Source organism: Saimiri boliviensis, chromosome 18 (genome assembly GCF_048565385.1).
Source record: "Saimiri boliviensis isolate mSaiBol1 chromosome 18, mSaiBol1.pri, whole genome shotgun sequence".
Taxonomy (NCBI): Eukaryota; Metazoa; Chordata; class Mammalia; order Primates; family Cebidae; genus Saimiri; species Saimiri boliviensis.
The window spans coordinates 13,678,141-13,702,141 of record NC_133466.1 but is presented as its reverse complement, the minus strand read 5'-3'; the positions used below and the strand labels follow the sequence as shown (position 1 = coordinate 13,702,141).

General features: G+C 43.1%; 2 protein-coding genes and 1 non-coding gene across 4 annotated transcripts in view; 2 read left to right on the top strand and 1 right to left on the bottom strand.

The window, feature by feature from the left end:
- The first annotated feature begins 3,280 nt into the window (after positions 1 to 3,280).
- On the top strand, positions 3,281 to 13,152 carry SOD1 (superoxide dismutase 1). Its single transcript, XM_003927668.4, has 5 exons — positions 3,281 to 3,465; positions 7,618 to 7,714; positions 10,942 to 11,011; positions 11,742 to 11,859; positions 12,944 to 13,152. The coding sequence occupies exons 1-5, from the start codon at positions 3,394 to 3,396 to the stop codon at positions 13,049 to 13,051; spliced, it is 465 nt and encodes a 154-aa protein (XP_003927717.2). The 5' UTR covers positions 3,281 to 3,393; the 3' UTR covers positions 13,052 to 13,152.
- Positions 8,130 to 8,305, top strand: LOC120368475 (small nucleolar RNA SNORA81). Its single transcript, XR_005582591.1, has one exon. It is a non-coding gene; the product is annotated as a small nucleolar RNA SNORA81 (small nucleolar RNA).
- SCAF4 (SR-related CTD associated factor 4) overlaps positions 11,221 to 24,001 on the bottom strand; it is a 68,918-nt gene continuing 56,137 nt past the window's right edge. For both annotated transcript variants that reach the window (XM_039480406.2, XM_039480407.2), the window contains exon 20: positions 11,221 to 16,663. In XM_039480406.2, the coding sequence (XP_039336340.1) occupies positions 15,711 to 16,663 (953 nt within the window). In that variant the 3' untranslated portion in view covers positions 11,221 to 15,710. The remainder of the gene's footprint in view (positions 16,664 to 24,001) is intronic.

Below are 24,001 nucleotides of genomic sequence, written 5' to 3'. Positions count from 1 at the left end.
CACAGATAGAGGCCCTTATACCATATGACAAATGCTTAGATATAATAAATCATGAAGACACAGCCACATAAATATGTTCTATCAGCCTGTCTTAAGAAACACACCTTCATAAAGACCTAGAAGGCAGGTTCCAACGTGGAATTTTTGGACTTGTTTCAGTTCTGTGTAGAAGGCTGGCAGTAGAGAGCTGCCTGCCTGCCCCTGGCCTGGCCTCTTCTCCCCAGTTCTGCTCCTTGCGGCACTGGGCGGGGCCTGTGTTCAAGGCTAGCAGTGAACTCAATGAGGGACAGTCCCTGCGTGGCCTGTTCAGGATCCTACATACAGGCTCAGGATTCTTTGGGCAGGAAATTCCGGGATGCTGGTACTCAAGTGGTGTTCTAAACAGTGGTCCTTGGCCGGGCACAGTGGTTCATGCCTATAATCCCAGCACTTTGGGAAGCCAAGGTGGGTGGATCACTTGAAGTCACAAGTTCGAGACCATCCTGGCCAACATGGAGAAACGCCATCTCTACTAAAAATACAAAAATTTAGCCGGGTGTGGTGGCGCACACCAGTAATCCCAGCTACTAGGGAGGCTGAGGCAGGAGAATTGCTTGAACCTGGGAGGTGGAGGTTGCAGTAAGCCAAGATTGCACCATGGCACTCCAGCCTGGGCGACAGAGTGAGACTCCATATCTAAATAAATAAAAAATAAACACTGGTTCTTAACTGAGAGTGATTTGGCAAGGTCTGGAATTATTTTTGGTTGTCCCAGCCTGGCAGGGAGGGGGAGGGTATTACTAGTATCTAGTCAGTAGGGGGAGCAGGGCCTAGGGATTCTACTAAACATCCTACAGTGGACAGGACAGCCTCTACAGCAAAGAATTATCTGGCCCAAAATGTCCACAGTGACCAGATTTGACATTCTAAATTAGGACGACACAAATACCCTGAATTATCATGAAGTTAAATTCCTTAACCCTGTTCCAGGAGAGACGATGTTCTTGGGAGGAGTACCTTCTTGGCTTCAACACATTTTTTTTCAGATGAAGTCTCGCTCTGTTGCCCATGCTGGAAGGCAGTGGCACAATCTCAGTTTACCGCAACTTCCGCTTCCCTGGTTCAAGCAATTCTCATGCCTCAGCTTCCCGAGTAGCTGAGATTACAGTCATGCTCGACCATGCCCAGCTATTTTTTTGTATTTTTAGTAGAGATGGGGTTTCACCATGCTGGCCAGGCTGGTCTCAAACTCCTGACCTTGTGATCTTCCTGTCTTGGCCTCCCAGAGTGCTGGGATTACAGGCATGAGCCACCGCATACGGCCTCAACACATTCTTTTGTCCATGGGAGATGATGCCGGAAGAGGGACAGAACAGGGCCCTTTAAAGTATGGAACTCCCGGGCTGGGCGCGATGGCTCATGCCTGTAATCCCAGCACTCTGGGAGGCCGAGGCGGGTGGATCACGAGGTCAAGAGATCAAGACCATCCTGGTCAACATGGTGAAACCCCGTCTCTACTAAAAATACAAAAAGTTAGCTGGGCACGGTGGCGTGTACCTGTAATCCCAGCTACTCGGGAGGCTGAGGCAGGAGAATTGCCTGAACCCAGGAGGTGAAGGTTGCGGTGAGCCGAGATCGCGCCATTGCACTCCAGCCTGGGTAACGAGGGCAAAACTCTGACTCAAAAAAATAAAAATAAAAATATATAAATAAATAAAATAAAGTATGGAACTCCCTTGCTCAGGTGTAAGGATCGTCGTAGGAAGGCACCACTCTGGCATCATTAGACCATCTCAAAAGAAAAGTAATTCACTGTTCCAAAGCTCTCTTGTGTCGACGGGTGGCTCCCTTGGCAAGATTACAATGAACTGAAATCTGCTGAACTTCCTGGAACCCAAAGAAACTTCAGCCTTGGGCAAAGGCCATTTGGCCAGCATTTGCACTGTTTATGTAACCGTCTAGAATATACTAAATGTCTGTAAACTACTAAATACAACAAGCAAAACTACAATTTTGCATACTTCCTGGAAGATGATCAAAAAATGTGAATTGTGTTTCTCTGATAGAGGATGCATTAGAGTCTGAGGGTCTAAATAACATAAATAATAAGTAAATACATAGATAACAGTGTATTCCAAACAAGGCTGGAGTAGATTCTGTTGTTCATACTGGACTTGAATTCAGTCTCAGTATTTTGCCATGCTCAAAAGTAAATGCTAGGCTGCACGTGGTAGCTCACATCTATAATGCCAGCACTTTGGAAGGCGAAGGAGAGCAGACGGCTGGCTTGAGCTCAGGAGGTTGAAACCAGCCTGGGCAACATGGTGAAATCCCCGTCTCTACTCAAAATACAAAAATTAGCTGGCTGTGGTGTCGCATGCCTGTGGTCCCAGGTACTTGGGAGGCTGACGCAGGAGGATCACTTGAACCTAGGAGGTGGAGGCTGCAGTGAGCTTGATCGTGCCACTGCACTTCAGCCTGGGTGACAGAGCGAGAATTTGTTTCAAAAAAACAATCACTCCTCCCCCGAAAAAGTAGTTTGTACTATTTTCTCATTTCATAATATGTTTTTGAAATATTCCCTTGAAAGATAAGTCATCTTTATCATCCTGTTGTACGGAGGGATCATAAATTATGTTATCATTCTATCCTTCTCCTTGAGTGTTGTGGCCTTGGGGCCAGACAAAAACGCAGGAGATGCTAGAAGCCAACTAGTTGCCGTTTTCGTTAACTGTAGGGCTGTGGTCCTGCCAAAGAGGAAAAATGTAAAAGGAGTATGGAATTCTGCCAACCAAATAAACTCTGTGCTAAGGACTAAGAAAATTGCAGGGGAAGAAAAGGTGAGGCCGGGGATTGAGGTGTAACGACTTCCTACACCTTCAGAAAACTGAAAACCAAGACAAAAAAAATGAAAACTACCAAAGCATCCATCTTGGTACGCCCCAATTTCTGAGTAACAAATGAGACGCTGTGACCAAAATCAGTCATAACTAACGACACTTCTAGATAAAGTGACTTCAGATGGCCAAGGCGCACTGTCTGTACCTCATTTTGCCAATGCCGCGTCCTGCATTCGGCGGACGACGCGCCCATGTGGAGAAAAATGTGTTTTTTTTTCCACGTTTCGGGTTTCTGGACCTTTCCGGGCCGTGGGGCGGGGGGAGTCTGCAGCGCACGCGGCCCCTTGGCCCCGCCCCTGGTCCGTCCCGGCCACTGACGACCCGAGGCTGCCGCAGAAGGCGGGCTGATCGCGCGCGCGGCGATTGGTTCTGGGCCAGAGTGGGTGGGGCGCGGAGGTCCGGCCTATAAAGTGTCCGGGGCTGCCGGGCTCGGGTTTGCGCCGTTTTCTTCTGCAGCGTCTGTGGTTTCGCGGGTAGTCCTTGGAACTCGGATCCGGGAGTGGCCTCGCGAGTGATGGCGATGAAGGCGGTGTGCGTGTTGAAGGGCGACGGCCCGGTGCAGGGCACCATCAAGTTCGAGCAGAAGGCAAGCGCCGGGGCGGAGGCCCGTGGCAAGACCTCTCCCGCCAGCTTGCCCGCCCACGCATCCGTGCTTGGAGCGGGCCGCCAGCCAGGCCTCGGGGCTGTCCTAGTCGCGCGCCCTGCCCCGGCCCCGGCCTGTACCGCCCGGTCGGTGCCTTCGCCCACGGTGGTGCGGCGTACGCTAAGTGCTGAGTCACCTGGTGCGCCCGGGCGCGGGGTGTGGGACTGAGGCCGCCGCGGGGCTGGGCCTGCGCGTGGCAGGAGCGCGGGGAGGGATTGCCGCGGCCGGGGCGGGGGCGGGCGCGCTGGCCTCGGGGGGTCGGTGGGCAGCCGCCGCGGGGTCGGTCGTGGTGCTTGGAGCGGTTGTGCTCCTCCCCTGCCTGGCTGTGTTCTCGTTCTGTGGGTTCCGCGGACGCCGAGTGGCGCAGTGCCAGGCCCGGCCCGGGGGTGACGACTGCGCCGGGGGACCCCTGGTCTTCGCATCCCTCTCCAGTTTCCGACTTCAGCGTTCTAGGTCAGGGAGTCTCCGCTTTTGTAAACAGCTCTAAGGCTAAGAATGTTTTTTCTATCTTTAAAAGACTTTGGAAAAGAAAAATACGCAACAGAGACCGTTTTGTATGGCACTTTGCAAGAAAGTTTGCTGGCTGTTCTAGGTCATGGTTGGGCTGCAAGGGCAGAGAAGGTATCCTTGGACAGAGGTCCCTTTCCTCTTCCTAAGCTCCGAAAGCCAGAGATTTAACTGACCCTTTCGGGGATTTTCGAGGGCAGTGATTCTTAATTCTGGATGCACAGTTACCTCATTTGAAGATCTTACTAAAAACACAGACGCCAGAGCCCAGCCTCAGACCAGTGACATCCAAACCTGCCCTAGTGCAGGAATTCCAGATTTTAAAAGTTTCCAAGGTGATTTTGATGTGCACTCACGATTTAGAACTGTTGTTTGAGGTCAGTGGGTGGGGTTTAGGATTTGGAAATTAGAAGAATTGGAGTTTCCATGACACCGAATTGGCACTTAATAACTGTAGTCGGAGCATTTCTGAAGCCACCTTCTTTGTAAAGTGGCTTTAAAATTACTCTGCCAGGCCGGGCGCGGTGGCTCAAGCCTGTAATCCCAGCACTTTGGGAGGCCGAGGCGGGTGGATCACGAGGTCGAGAGATCGAGACCATCCTGGTCAACATAGTGAAACCCCGTCTCTACTAAAAATACAAAAAACTAGCTGGGCGTGGTGGCGCGTGCCTGTAATCCCAGCTACTTAGGAGGCTGAGGCAGGAGAATTGCCTGAGCCCAGGAGGCGGAGGTTGCGGTGAGCCGAGATTGCGCCATTGCACTCCAGCCTGGGTAACAAGAGCAAAACTCGGTCTCAAAAAAAAAAAAAAAAAAAAAAAAAAAAAAAAAAAATTACTCTGCCATTAGGCAGGTTGCTAAGATGGTCAGAGACAAACTGAACGAATCTTGTAGAATAAAATATACAGAAATATTTTCAGAACTGTTATCAGTAAAATTGCAAAACGAGTTGCCAGGAAGGCGGTTGTGATAACACTGTCCCCAGAACCTTAGCGAAGTTGCCAACTGGTGGAAAATTGTCTCGTACTCGGCTTAAAAATCGAGAGGATGTTTACTGTATGAATGAGATTCAGTCTTTAAAAGGGATTTACAGAAAAAGGAGAGGACAGGAACAGTCTGTGTAAGTGTCTGAAATTTATGTGAGGCAGGTACGAGTTTAGCTTTTTTTTTTTTTTTCCTCGTGAGACAGAGTCTCAGTCTGGAGTGCAGGGGCACGATCTCTGCTCACTGCACCCTCCGCCTCTCTGGTTCAAGTGATTCTTCTGCGTCAGCCTCTCCAGTAACTGGGGACTACAGGCGTGCACCACCATGCCCATCTAATTTCTGGTTTTTTTTTTTTTTTTTTTTTTTTTTAGTGGAGACGGGGTTTCACCACGTTGGCCAGGATGGTCTTGATCTCCTGACCTTGTGATCCGTCCGCCTCAGCCTTCCAAAGTGGTGGAATTTCCAGGCGTGAGCCACCGCACCCGGCCAGCTTTTTTCTTTATTAGGCCTTCAGATTTTCTGGAAAAGGTTCTTTGCCATTTGACTTCATTTTGCAGGTTTCATTAGTCACTTTGTTGTGTCCCTCTTGAGTTTTCCTCACATAATTCACCAGTGCTGGTCTTAAGAGCCTTTGAGGAATCCCCCTCCCTGGCCATTGAGAATCCATGCATGAACCCAGGTTTCTGGCATTTTCTACCTTCCCTGGCAGCTTGCAGAGTTCCCTCTTTAAGCTCCAGGCTTCATTTTGGTGATGCCCGTTGTACCTGAGAAAGATCCTTGGATAGTGGAACATTCCAGCTCTCCAGATATGCAGCGATAATTGGCTGTCACCTATTTGGCTTGGCCCATTCTGTGGTTAAAATCTTGGACTTGTTGCCAGCTTTTACGAATCAGAATTTTTCACCTATAAATTAGTCCAGTTTTCCTAGCTTCTCTTGGAGAGTGTTTGGAGATCTCTTCATGCTGAGCCTTCATTGGCCCAAGGGCAGCACAGCTGAAGCAGTTCGTGTATTTTTTCACTTCCCAGGCCTGTGTCATTCCCCTAAGTTAACAGCCTGGTCCCTGTAGGGTTGTACCCAGGCACAGCTGCTTACATGTTCCCAATGCATTACCTGTTAAATGGAGGTTTGAAAGAACCTGCTCTTTTTGGCTCTGTGCTCTTAATAACAAAGAGTGTTTGAGGGACAACTTTCACAGTTGAGTTTTTTTCAAAATTAAAGGTTGTAGAAGGGTCATGGCATTTACTCTCAAAAAGAAAAGAATTAAAAAAGGCAGCAATTGCCAGAAGACTTTGTTTGAGCAGTAGTATTTTCCAGTGGAAAGTCACCTCTTAAGGGCTAATGCCTCTTAACTGTTGGCCCTGCCTATTTGAAAACAAATCAAGGTAAAAATAAGAGACACTAACGTGTTGTATGACTGTGGTGTGGACGCTATGTCTATTTTAGTCAGATCTAGTTGTAATTTCCTTGATTTCTGTATGTAGCCGCTGAGCACCATTACCTGAATGACCGTCCTGCTTATCATCTTCTTGGTAGAGTGGAAGGGTTATCTAGGTTTCAGTGCTTGAAAAGAATTCAGAAAACACTGGTATCTCTGGTTAGGCTGGAATCAATCCTCTCCCACGGGCAGTGGAATAGGATAGTTTCTGACTGCTAATTAAAAATACCTGGCTGGGTGCAGTGGCTTACGCCTGTAATCCCAGCACTTTGGGAGGCCAAGGCAGGTGGATCATGAGAGATCGAGACCATTCTGGCTAACACGGTGAAACCCGTGTTTACTAAAAATGTGAAAAATTGTCTGGGTGTGGTGCCATGCACCTGTAATCCCAGCTACTCAGGAGGCTGATGGGGGAGAATCACTTGAACTTGGAAGAATCGCTTGAACCTGGGAGGTGGAGGTTGCAGTGAGCTGAGATCGCACCACTGCACTCCAGCATATTCGGCAGAGTGAGACTACATCTGAAAAAAAAGAAAAAACAAAAACCTATGATGGAAACTGAAAAACACTCACTGAGTGGGGGAGTGGGGAGCAGGGGTCCTAGGGTTGCCTGTTGGACATTTCCAGGGTACCTTTTTCCTTAAGAGTCAAGTCTGTATGCCATATGGAAGAGTGTCTATGTGAAGAAAAAGCAAGGTACTAATGAGCATAGGATGAGACATACACCTTTGAGTTAAAAAGGTTTACATGTGCATGTGTATTCAACATGTACAAATATGGCCTGTTCAGAAGTATTTACTAAATAAATAGGTACTTAATATTACATTTTTGCTGTAATAGTCAAACCCTACAAAGTATCTAGCCCTGATATGTAGGTACTCACTATGCTTACCACTCCGTTAGGTGCTTTTTATGTTATTTAATCACAAAGCCTGGCCACAGCGCTTGCGCATTGAGTGAGGGACAAGATTACCATCTCCCTTTGAGGACACAGGCCTAGAGCAGTTAAGCAGCTTGCTGGAGGTTTTCTGGCTGGAAAGTGGTGGTTCTGGGATTTGGACACAGATTTTTCCACTCCCAGGTCTGGTTTTTTACTTGCCTGTGAGGGGTGAAGGTAAATCAGCTGTTTTCTTGGTTCAGTAACTCTCTCGCACTTTTCTTTGATTAAAGGAAAGTAATGGACCAGTTAAGGTGTGGGGAAGCATTGAAGGATTGGCTGAAGGCCTGCATGGATTCCATGTTCATCAGTTTGGAGATAATACACAAGGTGGGTGTTGCGTTGTGCTGGTGACCCGTACTTGCTCAGCCTAGTTGTAATGTTTAGCCCCTAGACATTAAAACCTCTCAACTCATTTTCTTTCTGAGACAGAGTCTTGCTCTGTCACCCAGGCTGGAGTGCAGTGATTATTGGAGCTGTGCGATCACAACTCACTGTTAGCCTCAGCTTCCCAGGCTCCAGTGAGCCTCATGCCTTGGCCTGTAGCTGGGACGACAGGCACACGCCACCACGCCTGGCTCATTTTTGTATTTTCTCTAAAGGTGGGGTTTCATCATGTTGCCCAGGCTAGTCTTGAACTGCTGGTATCAAGCGGTCCATCCTCAACCTACTGAAGCGCTGGGATTACAGGTGTGAGCCACTGTGCCTGGCAAAACCCTCAACTCTTCTTTTAAAAAAGAGGTCAACTTTATTGTATAAGCACTGTGCTAAAATTACAGAAACTAGAACCATATCTTGTTTTTGTAATAATGCTAGCAGAGTGAGACAGGAAGAAAAGTAATTGCTCTAGATTGTGAAGACTGGGGTGGACCTGTTTCTTAATGTCCAGTGTCCTTTGTCTTAAGATTTGGTGTAGTATAGCTTTAGAAATAAACAAAAAACATCAAAGTGAAATAACTTATGATCAACCTTAAGATTAGCTGCAAAACTGGTCTTTGACACCTAGGCATGGAAAAGAAGGGGAAAGGGTTGATGTTTTTTGTCTTACCGGCTTCGTTGTAGTAGAGGGTGTTTTGTTTTGTTTTGTTTTGAGACGGAGTTTTGCCCTTGTTACCCAGGCTGGAGTGCAATGGCGCGATCTCGGCTCACCGCAACCTCCACCACCTGGATTCAGGCAATTCTCCTGCCTCAGCCTCCTGAGTAGCTGGGATTACAGGCACGCGCCACCATGCCCAGCTAATTTTTTTGTATTTTTAGTAGAGATGGGATTTCCCCTTGTTGACCAGGATGGTCTCGATCTCTTGACCTCGTGATTCACCCGCCTTGGCCTCCCAAAGTGCTGGGATTACAGGCTTGAGCCACTGCGCTCGGCGAGGGTGTTTTTTAAAGAATGCAATAGAAAATAATAAATTGACCGGTCGGGCGCGGTGGCTCAAGCCTGTAATCCCAGCACTTTGGGAGGCCGAGGCGGGTGGATCACGAGGTCGAGAGATCGAGACCATCCTGGTCAACATCGTGAAACCCCGTCTCTACTAAAAATACAAAAAATTAGCTGGGCATGGTGGCGCGTGCCTATAATCCCAGCTACTCAGGAGGCTGAGGCAGGAGAATTGCCTGAACCCAGGAGGTGGAGGTTGTGGTGAGCTGAGATCGCGCCATTGCACTCCAGCCTGGATAACAAGAGCAAAACTCCGCCTCAAAAAAAAAAAAAAACAAAACAAAAAAACAAAAAAAAGAAAATAAGAAATTGAGCTCTTAACTCTTGGGAGTGATCCCATGTGTTTGAGCTGGGGGTTGAGGGTGGGTGCCTCAAGCAAAGGGCTCTATTTATTTGCATAATGCCATATAAGAGCATGCCCCAAACACAGGCTCCTTAGTGGGACAAAAGTACGCAATCTGAAGGTGGACTGTAGATAGGTGATTATTGGTGCTTTGGAATAAGCTTTTTTAAAAAAAATTTTAAGTATTTTTAAAAATCAGACACTGAACCAGAGTAGGTTCGGAGAAATGCCAAATTTTCCTTTCTTTTTTTTTTTTTTTTTTGAGGCAGTCTCACAGCTGTCACCCAGGCTGGAGTACAGTGGCACGATCTCGGCTTACTGCAACCTCTGCCTCCTGGGTTTAAGCCCTTCTCTGCCTCAGCCTCTTGAGTAGCTGGGATTACAAGCCTGTGCCACCACGCCCAGCTAATTTGTTTTTTTTTTTTTTTTTTTTTTTTTTTTGAGACGGAGTTTCGCTCTTGTTACCCAGGCTGGAGTGCAATGGCGCGATCTCGGCTCACCGCAACCTCCGCCTCCTGGGTTCAGACAATTCTCCTGCCTCAGTCTCCTGAGTAGCTAGGATCCACCCACTTTGGCCTCCCAATTTGGGATTCCAAGCAAGTTCACAAACGTTTATGGGTTTAATTGCATTTGGTGATCTTGTGCCATATTTGAATAATAATCTGAATTTTTTGTTTATAGATTTCTTCTTAAATTAACTTTATTCATCTTGCTCATTTAGTTCCAGATAGTGATATTGAATGATCAAATTGGATTCATTTCTGAAATTGCTGAAATTCCCCAAGTTGCTTTTTGGCTTTCCCGCCTCTAGTTTGGGAGGTGATTGCTCTGCTGTGTCCTGTAACTTGCCTGCTTTTCTCCCTGTGTGGGACTCTTGGGCGGAGGGTCGGGGGGCTGCTGCTGAATGAAGACAGCTGTGTTACGAAAGGGCCTCCTGTGCCGTCGAGGCTGTGCTCTATGAATGTCATCCCCTGGTGCACAGGAGTGCCCTCTAAACAGGATACAGTCGGAATGCCACCCCTGGAGTTGTGTAAGGCAGCAGTCTTGGCCCTGGCACACAAGATGCTGTTGAATATTCTGCCTGCCCCAAGTAAAGGGCACAGATAGAACTGCTTGATAGTATGTTGCTGGGGAGATGAGATTTTTGTAGTTAAAGAATACTACCTTCTTAAAAATTTGGATCATAACCATGGGATTTTAATAGAAAAACTGTTGAAGATCAGTGTAGTCCCCTTATTTTACAGTGAAGAAGCCAAAGCCCAGAGAAGGGTTATTAACTTTACAAGTGTCCAACAGTAGTTAGAACTTACTTATTTTTGAGACGGAGTTTTGCTCTGTCACCTAGGCTGCGGTGCAGTGGTGTGGTCTCTGCTCACTGCAACCTTTGCCTTCCAGGTTCAAGCGATTCTCCTGCCTCAGCCTCCCAAGTAGCTAGGACTACAGGTGTGCACCACCATGCTCGGCTAATTTTTGTATTTTTTCAATAGAGACAGGGTTTTGCCATGTTGGCCAGGCTGGTCTCAAACTCCTGACCTCAGGTGATCCACCCACCTCAGCTTCCCAAAGTGCAGGGATTTCAGGTGTTAGCCTCCATGCCTGGCCGTAGAACTTGTTTCTGTTCCCTTCTCACTGTGCCTGTACCAAGGTGTTGCTTATCCCAGAAGTCATGATGCAGGCCTTTGCTCTCTCTGTTGGAAGTTGTAGCAGTGTTTATTTTTAAAATGTATTTGGGAACTTTAATTCATAATTTGGCTTTTTTTTTTTCCTTATAAATAGGCTGTACCAGTGCAGGTCCTCACTTTAATCCTCTATCCAGAAAACATGGTGGGCCAGAGGATGAAGAGAGGTGAGCAACAAGATGCTTAACTCTCTTAATAATGGCAGTAGCTTTCTGGAGTCCGTGTGGTGTACTACTGTAAATACGTGCCAAGGTAGTTCTGTCTGCTCCCCACCTTTGCTTTTGAACTTGACTCTCATCTAACCCCCTGCCCCCAAATGCTGGAATGCTTACTTGCTGGGCTTAAAGGAGTTGACAAATGGGGACACTTAAAACGATTTGGTTTTGTAGCATTTATTGAATATAGAACTAATACAAGTGCCAAAGGGAATACAGGAAATGTCATGAATAACAGTACTGTCAACCACTAGCAAAATCAGTCATCATTATGAAACATAGGAAACTTCTTAGATTAAAAAAAATTGAAATTGAAAACTAGTTGAGACTCCGTTTGTATGCGTCTTTTCTGAAAGCCTTTCAGGAAAATATTAAAGGACAAAATTATTTTTGTAACAGAGGCCCTGGGACATAGCTTTGTTAGCTGTGCCAGAAATTAACAGGCTTAACTCAGTAACTGAGAGTTTACCCTTTGGTACCTCTGAAACGAGGTGCACCCCTATCTTTCTTCCCAGAGCATTAGTCTGTAGACTTGAAGCCTTGTTGGAAGAGCTGTGTCTAGAATGCCTAGCTACTTGTTTCCAAATTTGTGTTTACTCAGTCAAGTTTTAATTTAGCTCATGAACTACCTTGATGTTTAGTGGAATGAGCCCTGATCCATCTGATGCTGTTTCATTATCAGGCATGTTGGAGACCTGGGCAATGTGACTGCTGGTAAAGACGGTGTGGCCAATGTGTCAATTGAAGACACTGTGATCTCACTCTCAGGAGACCATTCCATCATTGGCCGCACGTTGGTGGTAAGTTCTCAGGAAAGGATGTGCATAAAACTTCCTCTGACATACAGTCATGTATCTTTGCACTTCATGATTGTTAGTTGTGGTTTCTAAAGATCCAAATAAATTGTACTTGCCGTTCAAATTTGGAAAAGCAAATTTTTTTGGATGATTACAGTGAAAATGAATTATTCCATCTAGGTCAGTTAAGAACACTGTTCTGCTAAGATGCAGTAAAAAGCAGGTTACATTTGAGCGTATTAGAAGATCTGAATTGGGAAAGACAGAAGTAATGTTTGGTTTTAAAGTGGTCAGATTTTCTTGCCAGGATTGGGTTTCTCACTTGTTAAACAGAACATTTTGTTAAGTTTAAAACCTGGGACGGACTTCAGTATTCATGTTCACTCAGGTCTGCAGGTTATCAGGACTGGTATAACTTGTGGAAAGCTGCTGCCCCAAGTTATCCTGGGGAACTGCATCTGGTTCATGCCAAACGCCAAGCAGAGGCTCTCTCTACCTACCCTTGAGGGCATTAACAACAGTCATTAGTCCCATCCATTCAGGTGACCCTTTCTATGGTTTTCCTGAGCCATAGTTGTAAAGCAGAAAAGTCATTTATAAAGGTTTGATGAGCAAAATTCAAAATACTATTGCTAAAAGATGAAGGTATTTTTAGGGTTGTATCTTATTTATAGGCCTGTTTCTCATTTGGCATGAAATTTTGAGGTTTTTCGTTCACTTTCACTTTTTTTTCCAAAGCAATTTAAAAAACTGCCAAAGAGTCACTGCTGAACTAAGGTTACTGTAATTTATGGAGGATTAAGAGTAGTGTGGTGGTCTACAACACAGTTACTTGGGTTTTTAGTATTTTCATTTAGACATAGCAACACTTACCTATTGTTTAAAGGTAATGTCTTTGCAACACCTAGACAAAGCCTTTAGTAGTCGTTTCTACTTTTAAACTACTAAATATTAGTATATTTCTCTACTAGTAGGATTAATGTTATTTTTCTAATATTACAGGGTTCTTAAACATCTTTTAGGTATTGTTGGGAAGAGGTAGTGATTACTTGACAGCCCAGAGTTATCTTCTTAAAATTTTTTACAGGTCCATGAAAAAGCAGATGACTTGGGCAAAGGTGGAAATGAAGAAAGTACAAAGACAGGAAACGCTGGAAGTCGTTTGGCTTGTGGTGTCATTGGGATCGCCCAATAAACATTCCCCTGGATGTAGTCTGAGTCCCATTAACTCATCTGTTATCCTGCTAGCTGTAGAAATGTAACCTGACATTAAACACTGTAATCTTAAAAGCATAATTGTGTGATTTTTTAAAAAAAGTTGCTTTAAAGTACCTGTAATGAGAAACTGGTTTATAATCACTTGGAAGATTTATATAGTTTTATAAACCTCAAATTAAAATGTTTTAGTGACCTGTATTTTGCCAGACTTAATCACAGATGGGTATTAAACTTGTCAGAATTTCAATTCTCTTCAAGCCTGTGAATAAACACCCTGTATGGCCCTATTTTGAGCCTATTAAAGAATCCAAATTCAAACCAAATTAGCTCTGATATTTATGTAAATAGCTTCAGTGGAACAGATTTACTAATATTAACTGATAGCATTTTATTTTGAAAGTGTTTTGAGACCATCAAAATGCCTATTTTTTAAACAGCAGGTCTTTTAGCTGAAACTAACAACTCTGCTTGGACCAATAGGCTTTCCTTTGTAAGCTTCAGGGAGATGTCCCTGCTTCGTGATTTTAGCATTCATAAAGTACCTCCTTACTTTAAAAAGCTGTTACGGTGTAAGGGAGCCATTGATAACATTTAGCTTTAAAAGGCAGTTACAGCTTCAGTTAGCAGTATTATCTATGTGCCAGAGTGGCACAAATTCCACATTCAAGGGTAGAGGTAAAGATTAGCCCTTTAAAGAAATCTGTAGCATTAGAAGATGGAACAAAGGAAATGTTTTATTGTGGGTTCTGGCTGTTTCTGAGTCACTTTCTCTTAATGTATTATGTACCTATGAGGGAATGCTTTTATTAAATATTAATCTAACTCAGGTTTGACAAGTTTATTCCATTGGAAATTACTTCTGATAAACCAAGAATAAGTGACAAACCTGTTTCTTCATAAATACGTACTTTATCAAATGTAAGATGATTGAGGAGAGGAAAAGCTAAACTGAAGACAAAGTTGTAGTGTTTCTGAAGTTTTAAAATTACAGGAAAGAATATGCTCACAGTAAGTGGTGAAAACAACCATCCTTTAAATCTTGGTAGAGAATCTTTAAAAAACAGCATTTAACAGATTTCCCTAATGCAGTTTGTTGCACATGTGGAATAACTCAAATACAGAGACCTACTTAAGCCTTTTAAAGTTTCACATGTAAAATCGCACTAGTAGTAGCTTATTCATGTGCATATAGGATGGTCTCAGTACTTTCAATTGGAAATACAGGCTGTAAGTCCTTGAAGTCTGGATGTTGGGTAATCACATTTTCTTCCAAGCCCATTTGTTAGGACTTTTAAACTTCTCAGTGGGACAGTGTAAAATTAAGGACAAGTTTTATAATTTAAATTCAAAATTTCCTCTCATTTTCTAAAAGCAGGAATATAAGGACATTGCCCTAGACATATTCTCCCCATCAAATCAAAGATCTTATTTAAAAACCAGAGTAATAAAGCAGCTTTGCCTGAGGATGAAGGCAAAGACAAGGTTAACTGCTCAACACACTGAAACCAAGAGTTTAATTAAAAACAACTTTGAGGCCATAAATACTGGGATAGTGTGACATCAGATCTTGGCACTGGATTTCCTGCAATTTCAGATGAAGGCTTGGCTTGGCTTTGAATGTCTTCATGTGACAATTCTTGGATAACCTATGATTTTTCCTAGTTAACCCAGCAACTTTAAGCAAAAGAAAGTACATGTGGGGAGAAAGTTCGGTTTACCTCTGCCCAGCAGGGGAATTAAACGTAGAGGCAACAGGCAAGGCTTATATAAGAAAACAATAGGTTGCAGTGAAGTCCTCAAACATATGGCAAAAACCTTTTAGGTTGCAAATGTTAACCTTGATTCTTTTACCCTTTTGAAAAATTTAATAGGATGGTTAAAAAAAAAAAAAAACACACACATGCAACCTTTCAACGTAATACCCAGGCAATCAGATAATTTGTAGTACAACTCGTAACACCGGGATCTAACTTACTCCAGCAAAATCTCCTTACAAATTAATTAGGGCAACATTTACCACAAAGCCAATGAGGGAAAAAAGAAAACTTCGACTGAAATTGCAAACACAGCTTTTCAATTGACATTAAAACTAACCTTTACCTAAAAATCAAAAGTATTACATATGAAAGTGAGAATAACTACATAAAGTGTCTATTTTCATTTCAAGTCTAATTTAGACTCCAATACAGTATTAACAGATCAAACTTTGACAGTGAACAATCCTTTTCCACCTTAATGCAGTGTAGGAAGAATAGCACACATTAAAGTTTGTTACGAAAATAGAGTTTATTAAAAACATCCCTATTGTTTTGAGGAGCTTTCACCGTTACCTTGTCTTAAATTAAAAAAAAAAAAAAAAAAAATAGAGAGCACTTCTAATTACGATTTGTAAACTTTTTAAAGTCAAAACTTTTAAAAAGTTACAGCAAAAAGGGTAATATTTATTCATATTTTCAGTATTTTTTGTTATTTTGTGGCTATTTTTAAATAGAAGGGAAGCAATCAAATTGCTTACAGATCCCCACCAGCTGGCGCGGGGCTGCAGTACAGCGGGAGCAGATATAATACAGCATCTGTACACCTCAAGCTCTACACTCCAGGAAGTGTCACTGTCACATTTTCACAAATTCCAGTCTCTAACGAGGAGCCTCTGCTGCTGAGCCAGAATCCTTTTCGGGTTCAACGGATGAGGTAGCCTCAGCAGGTAACTCTTCAGAAGGCTTTAGGACTGCGGCCTCAGACTCCCCTTTCTCCAGTTCTGAAGCAGTGTCTACATTTCCCACTTGGCTAATGGGAGGTTCAATGGTTTTGTTACCACCTGACCTGTCTGTTACCTCAGGCTTTTCCTTTCCTCGGGTCTCTTCCTTCTCTCTACGAGACTCTCTATCTCTAGAATCTCTCTCTCTGTCTCGATGCCCACTAGAGCGTCTATTTCTGTCTTCCAAGTCTCTGTGCCTGTCCCGGTCAGGGCTCCTCCTTCCCCACTCTCTCCTGTCACGGTTACTATTATCTCTATCATCATTACGGTTCCCATACCGTTCCCGGTCATTTTCCACCCGATTTCCGAAAGATCTTCTTCCAAACCTTTCTTGGTCTCTACCTGAATTGAATTGCTGCCTGTTATCATTTCTAAACTGCTGCGGCGGCTGCTGTGATGGTGGAGGCTGTTGTGATGGTGGCGGCTGCTGCTGCTGCTGTTGCTGCTGTTGCTGGGGCGGCTGCGGCTGTGGTTGCTGTTGCTGTTGCGGCGGTTGTTGCCTTCCGTCTCTGTCTTCAGGGCCCCCTGGGCCTGGCCCTGGGCCCCCGAGCCCTGGCATTCCACCAGGCCTAACAAAGGGGCCATGCGGTGGGAAGGGACCTTTCATTCCGTGAGGCGGAGGCATCGCAAAGCCCGCTGGTCCTGGCGGTGGGCCTCTGTGCATCATGTGCGGCGGCAGGGGACGGGGCGGCATCAGAGGGAACCGCTGTAAGTGAGGTGGAGGCATTCCCGGAGGGCGCTGGAGCGGGATGAGGCCGGGCCGGGCGCCAAGAAGACCAGTAGATGGTGCCTGGAGTCCGATTACAGGACCCGGGGCAACTCCTTGAGTGCCTAAAAGATGATAAAAATAAAAATGTAAATAGGACAGAAGATGGACACTTCAGTTTCAGCTGTGTTCTGTGGAGCTTAAAGCACAAAATTCAATCCACCATCTTCAAATTTCATATTGTTTGCCAGTCTACCTGTCACAAACCCAGTGTGAGGTCCAGTAACAAGCTAAGGCAAGCAACTGCAAAGACATCTTTAAAGTATCTAATACAGGTAGGGGCCAAAATAAACGCGAAAGAAAATAGTAATGCTAATACCTATTTTTGAACAGTATGTCAAAATCTCCTGTGCTTTCATTAGAGGCTGTTTTCCCACTCCAAATACATTTGAGAAACACAATGTGCTAAGTCCAAATGAGATGAATACATTCACTATCAATAACTATTCAAGCCAACTAAGCATACCGCAGGTGCACACTTGGAAAATTTACAAGCTAAGTCTTTTTACTTATTACTAGGAAAAAAATGAGGTCACAGACCTAGAAAACCCAGTAAAAAGGAAGATCTCTTTGATTCCATGCTACACTTAGTCCATATTAAAATGCCTGTAGTTATTATGCAATGTAAATCAATTAAACACTAATGTCTACAAAACAAAGATCCATACGCAAATGTTAAGTTTATTGTTACAGTTCCTTTTTCAAAGCACAGCACAGTATTTAACTTTCGAGGCCATCATGACGTGAATAATGCTCAGTGTTCAGCAGCTCACCTTCTATTCATTCTTTCAAAGATGGCAAGTCTGGTAAGGCTGATGCTGTTGAAAGTAATAGTGACTTCTTGGTTTTATTTTCCCACTTATATGAGGGTTTGCTCATACTGGTGTTAAGAGTCACGTTAAGTTCAACAACCCATCATTTTCTGCTTGGGGTTCACCACTTAAGTAACAGATAAGCACTAGGATCTCTCAATTTATTCCTTTGCAAATACAAATATTGCAAGGCAAATATATAATACTGTAACTGAAAGTTATTCAGTCATATTCCATTATGATAAAAGGAACATAATGGAAAACATTCCAGATACTAAGAAAATGCCATTCACCTACGTGCTGCAGAAAGGTCTCTGAGCAAGTTACGGGTTATCATCAGGTAGCAATGATCAGAAAAATGGCCAATACTTTAGTACTATTTTTTTCTTCCCCAACATGATGTTATTGTTGTAGGTTTACAACTTGTCAATTTCTTCCCACCTACTTTAGCAAACTAACAAGTCCTGTTTCTAGATTTTATGTATTAGTAATTATCATGATAAACAATAACTTCTATGTTTTCGCTACTCACAATGTGCTATCCAGCAGTACTTGTTAAACTTTAGCACTAAAGTGGACCTGAAAATGTATGTAAACAAGTTTGTAACTCTTTTAACCTAAAGACTCACCAGCTTTGGTATTTACATAAACAAAAATATCTTCTTCTAAATGTTTAAAGAGAAATGTTCAGTGAAGTATCTTTTTAGACATGTGTCTTAGTATTCTGGCTTATAAAATGGGCATAGTAATAATAACTGCCACTTACTGAGATCAAGTAGGATAAAATATATGAGTGAGTTCAGTGTTTGGCTCATGTAACTGCTGAAATTATTATTCTGCACATCTGTTTAGAAAGTTAATAAATATCCTAACACTAAAATTCAATTTTGCAAAAAACACATTTCTACTTCTGATAATTAAAATCTTAATCAATTCTTCCTGCTTCTCCAACACCTGCCATAGTTTAAAGTCAAGTACTTGGGTAACTGGAAAAAAATAGACTAAACTTCCCTATGTCAGGTCTAAAGTTGGGAAATGCTAATTACCACAGCAAAAATGCCAGAAATTGTGAAATGGATGAGGTGATGACTGCCCCTTCACAGGCTCTTCAGAATCTTTGGGAAAATCCCAGACAATGAACATGTACAGGTCAGGACACCACCTATACCGTATCTCAGATCAAAAGAAAACTTTCTTTACGTAATTTGGGAAATATCTACTGAGTATACACCATACACTGGGGCATCAGAACATGTCCTTGCTTTCACTTTGTAAAGGAATAGTGTAGTCCCAATACCTGTGGACTTTAATCCAAAACACAAAATGCTATGTCCAGGCAGTCTTTTTTTTTTTTTTTGGAGACGGAGTTTCGCTCTTGTTACCCAGGCTGGAGTGCAATGGCGCGATCTCGGCTCACCGCAACCTCCGCCTCCTGGGTTCAGGCAATTCTCCTGCCTCAGCCTCCTGAGTAGCTGGGATTACAGGCACGCACCACCATGCCCAGCTATTTTTTTTGTATTTTTAGTAGAGACGGGGTTTCACCATGTTGACCAAGATGGTCTCGATCTATTGACCTTGTGATCCACCCGCCTTGGCCTCCCAAAGTGCTGGGATTACAGGCTTGAGCCACCGCGCCCGGCCCAGGCAGTCTTTTAATAGGTGTATCATTATATAGAAACACCTGAAACAAACAGAACTTTACTTTCTCATCACCTTTTATTAGGAAAGATTTGTTTTCCAGGACTAGAATGACCAACGTTTACTGTTATGGAGGTCAGCGTAGCACATTCTGGTGCCTATCTATAGGTTTAAGTGGCCATGCCAAATTTTAAAATAACACCAAAAAAAAAACAAAAAAAACAAAAAAAAACAAAAAAAAAAACACACACCAAAAAAACAGGGGAAACAGTTTCAAAGCATCTTATTTTAACGAGAGAATTTAGTTGAGATGAGTCTTCAAAAGGAAAATGATTCCTGAAGGGCAATGGGAAGATCCTACTCCTGATTGCCCCGTGACTTGGCTTCCTCAAGTATCTGACAGTGGCCAAAGGATGCAAAGCCACCTCAACTTTGTACAGGAGAGACAAAATGGGCCAATACAATAAAATGCCAACCCCAGTCTGAAGAACCACATCTCTTAAGTACTTTACAGCATTCATTTGAGGGTATAAACAGATTAACAGGGTTAATATTTACAATAATCATAAATCTATAAAAGCCCAATTTTTTAAAATTGCATTTTAGGTTTTGGGGTACATGTGAAGAACATGCAAGATTATTGCATAGGTACACACGTGGCAGTGTGATTTGCTCCTTCCTTCCCTTCACCTATATCTGGCATTTCTCCCCAATTTTTTAAAAAGCCCAATTTTTATAAAGAATTACCTATCCCATACATGTGGATATTTGTGTGTGAGATTTGCTTAAAACACTATACACTCAAATCCTTTCCCTTCTTTGTAAACAAAGCTAAAAAGATGTGTGGTCAGCTGGTTTCCTTTTGACCCTTTGTGAGTCAACTAAATTTATAATTTCTGAATTTCTGATAGAATATTCATTCCCACAGCCCCAAATGGCCTTCAGACCACACATTTTTTCCATCTGTAGTTCCTTTTTTCCCTTTTGCAGTGAACATGTAATGCTTTTATAATCAAATTATATTAAAAATACATTAGGTGGCAGAAGACCTTGGCAAGCATGCCAGCTAGGAAAGGTGGCATGATGCATACATCAGAGTATATTGTGAATTACTCAGGTTAAAAGGGCATTCAAAGCAATTATTCAATTCATCTGGAAATATGTGTGATATCACTGACAAGTATTCTAAAGTTATAAATTTTTTAAAAATCCAATTCATTCACATTATGTATTAAATATCTGAATTTTCTATTACCTCATTTAATAGTCCTTTCCTTCAAAATGGACAAAGTTTAGTAGAAACTGACAAATTTCAATTGCTGTAGGAGATGGCACACGGTGGTACAAAGGTAGAAGTGATAAACCTGGTGTGTGAATCTGAGTGGGGGTCCCGGGGATGTCTGAATTGGATCTCAAAGGAAAACAGACAAGGCCAGTGTGAGTTAAGGAGGGACACTACTATCAAGACATTACTAGCAGCTTTTGAAAAGGCATAGCAAGGTAAAACAGTGGCGTGCGTTGTCCAGAGAACCACAATAAAATGACTTTTGATGAAAACTAAGAAGGAAGGAGGAAAATACAGATGAGGTTTATGAGGCTGAAGAGGTTAAGTGAGGGCAATTCAGAGACCATATATGCCACAAGGAAGAACTTGGACTTTGACTTCTAGTGGTGCAGAAAACCGAGTAATTTTTAGCAGGAATAAATGATTCTCTGATTGTTTTTGATAGGTCCTTCTGGCAAGTAGTATACAGGATAACAAAGACAGGAAGGCCCCTAGAGAGTAGTTAGGCACTTATTTGGAGAATCCAGCAATGAGTGACAAGAGACCGAAGTGAAAACACTGAAGACATTTAGTGGACAGGAAGGATGGGGTGTAAGCGATGAAGGAACACAGCTCTCTGCCTTAACTGAGCGAATGCAGCTGTCAATGCATCATCAGAAGAGTGATGGTATTAACTTCTCCTGAAATACAGATGAAACAAAAAAGGGCTCAGACCTGTGAAACAAACTTTTAATAAGTAAGGTTTGAGGGCAGACCAAAAACGTGGTAACTCCAAGTGCCTGTATTCAAATTTGAGGAGTACAGAAAACACACTGGAGTTTAACTAAAAATAACCAAGAATCTGTAAATATTTCCTGATTCAAAAAACAGCCGTTTTACAATTAAAAAAAAAGGAGGTGGGGGAGACACCATTGCCATCTACAGCAAAGATGCCCAGAATGGTGTGAAATAAAGAACAAGTACATTAAAGGGCTATGGGGGAGGTGGGAAAAAGGAAGGTTATTTCATAGTTGGAGTCCAATGTGGACCTTGACATCTCAGGAGAATGTGCATAGGGTGGCCTTCTGTCAAGAAGGACCACAGAGTGTATGCAGTCAGGGAGACGGACATAAAACACTACATGTAAAAGGTGTGACTTAAATACTGTGGGAGTGATCAACTACATCAGTTAGACAATTTTGCAGAAGATGCAAAATTTCAGTGGGATCTTCACAGAAAGAGAGGAATGAGTCAGTTTCTCTACTTTTTTGGCCGACAACCCTATCTTCCATTCTACCAGAGCCACCACCTCTAGGAGCTCTAGAGGTTTGATCACTAATAACATTACTTCTTCCAAATTCCCAATTCAAGTACCCCACTCTTTACCCGCTTCTCTTTCCAGGTTATTCTCTCCAGGTCTCCTTTCTCCAATCTTCAATCCCACCAGGCTCATGCCCGCCAAGGCCCTTCATGTCTTTATGTTCCTCCTTACCTGCTTTGGAGTCCATGGCTCTCCCTCACCATATCTGCCTGAAAAATCCCCAGCATGGTTTTCAATGCAACTCTTCTGCCTAATCTTCACCTGGATGTGGCTGTGAGTTGCCCCACCCCCAGTATGCTGACTGCTCTCATTTAAAATTTTCGTAACTACAGCCCAAGTCCATCCTTCATTCTGGTCAGCAATCTTAACATTTTCCTAGTAAATCCATATTCTCATGTCCTGGATATCTATTTCCATTTGCAAGTTTCTCCTTAATCCTGACTACTCTTAGTTGTTTTTATAGTAACTTTAGTGGTAAAATTCACACAGCCTATAAATTTACCCACATAAATGTACAATTCAATGGTTTTAGTATATTCACAGGATTGGGCAGCTATCACAATCAACTTTAGAACATCTTTATTACCTTAAAGGAAATCCTGCATCCGTGGGCTATCTCTATTTCCTTAGCTTTCCCCTCACTTACCCCAGCCCCAAGCAACCATGTTTTCTGTCTCTGTGGGTTTGCCTGTTAATATTCTGTAAATGGAATCATAAAATATGTGGTCTTGTGTGACTGATTTTTGCTTGATGTATCTTCTCAAGGTTCATCCATGTTGCATTAAGTCCTTCATTTTACTGATAATCCATTATATGAATATACCATATTTTAGTTATCCTAGTTGGCCTGTCATTAAAAACGGTCTTTAGAAAAAGACTTTATCCACCCACATGCCACCAAATCTACCAATTTACCTGCACCTGAATCCACATTACTCCTACTGTCTGTGACTATCCACACTCCAACAGCTACACCTGTTATTTGTATCCCCTCTCACCTATGCAACAACCTAGCACACAGCCCTTCTTGCTTGCACCAACGTTCTCCCCTCTACTGGACTTCCCAATAAGTATACCGTAGTTTTGTCCATTAAATGTCTTTCAGAAACAAGAATAAAAATTAAAAACTCCTTTACTCTGGACCTCCTTCCAGGTATCAGCCCATTCTGTTGTTCCCCTCTATAGCAAATCTCCTGAGATGTTCAAAATTGTAATTGTATCCTTCATCTCCCATTCTCTCACAATCCCATATAACTGGGCTTTGGAACTCATCAATCCAATGAAAGAACTTTTCTCAAGGTCACTAGGAGCCTTCATTTTGCTAAATCCAGCTGCCAAGTTGCAGCACTCTTTCTTGATCCATCAGTGTCATCTGATAGTTCTTTTCTCTCTCCCTCTTTCCTGCCTAGAAACTCTACTTGGCTTCCGGGAGTATATCCCTCTACTTTTGTATTCTAGCCCATGGGCTACACCTCCTCAGTATCCTTTACCGGGGAGTGCAGTATAGATAGTGGTCAAAAGCACAGGCTCCTGTTGGAGCGAGGCTACCTTGAATTCTGACACTGCTACTTGTAGCTATGTGACCTTTGAAGATTATTTCATCTCCAAGTGCTTCACCTTGGCTCCCCCCAACAACTCCCAACTATAAAATGAAGATAACCGTGAGGGCTGCAAGGCTTAAATGATTGAGATATACAAACTGCTTGAGAGTTCCTGGCATGTGGAACTATGTCCATCTTAGCTCTCAGTATCATATTCTTAGCTGCTAAATGCTGAAGAATTATTGTCCTCAAACCTCTCATCACTTCCCTATTAACATTCTCTCCTTAGGTAATCTCACAGGCTCCCGTGGCTTTATATATTAGAATTTACATCTCTATTAGATGCTATCAGTTGCTGACTTGGCATCTGTACCTGGGTATCAAAGTTAAAATATCCAACGTTTTAATTTGATAGGCTCCCCTCAAACCCACTCCTACAGATTTGCACATCACAGGAATGGCAATTACATTCTACCAGTTGCTCACATGAAAAACTTGAGTCATTCTTGACTCTTTCACATTCGTATTTAAACAATAAGGCAATTCTGAAGGCTCTATCTTCAAAATATATTCAGACTCCAATCACTTATCGCCTCCATTGCACCAGCCCAATGTGGGCTAGCTCCCATTTCATCTGCCACAGCAGCATCAGAACTGGTCTCCTTTCCACTCTTACGGAAACGGACTGTAGAAATTGGTAACAGCCACAGTAATACTTTAAAAATTGTAAATGAGATCATGTCATGGGTAAAAAAACTCGTTTCCCACCGCACTCAGAGCCTAGTGCTCAACCACCTTCTCTAAGCTCATCTCCTGCCACTTTCTTC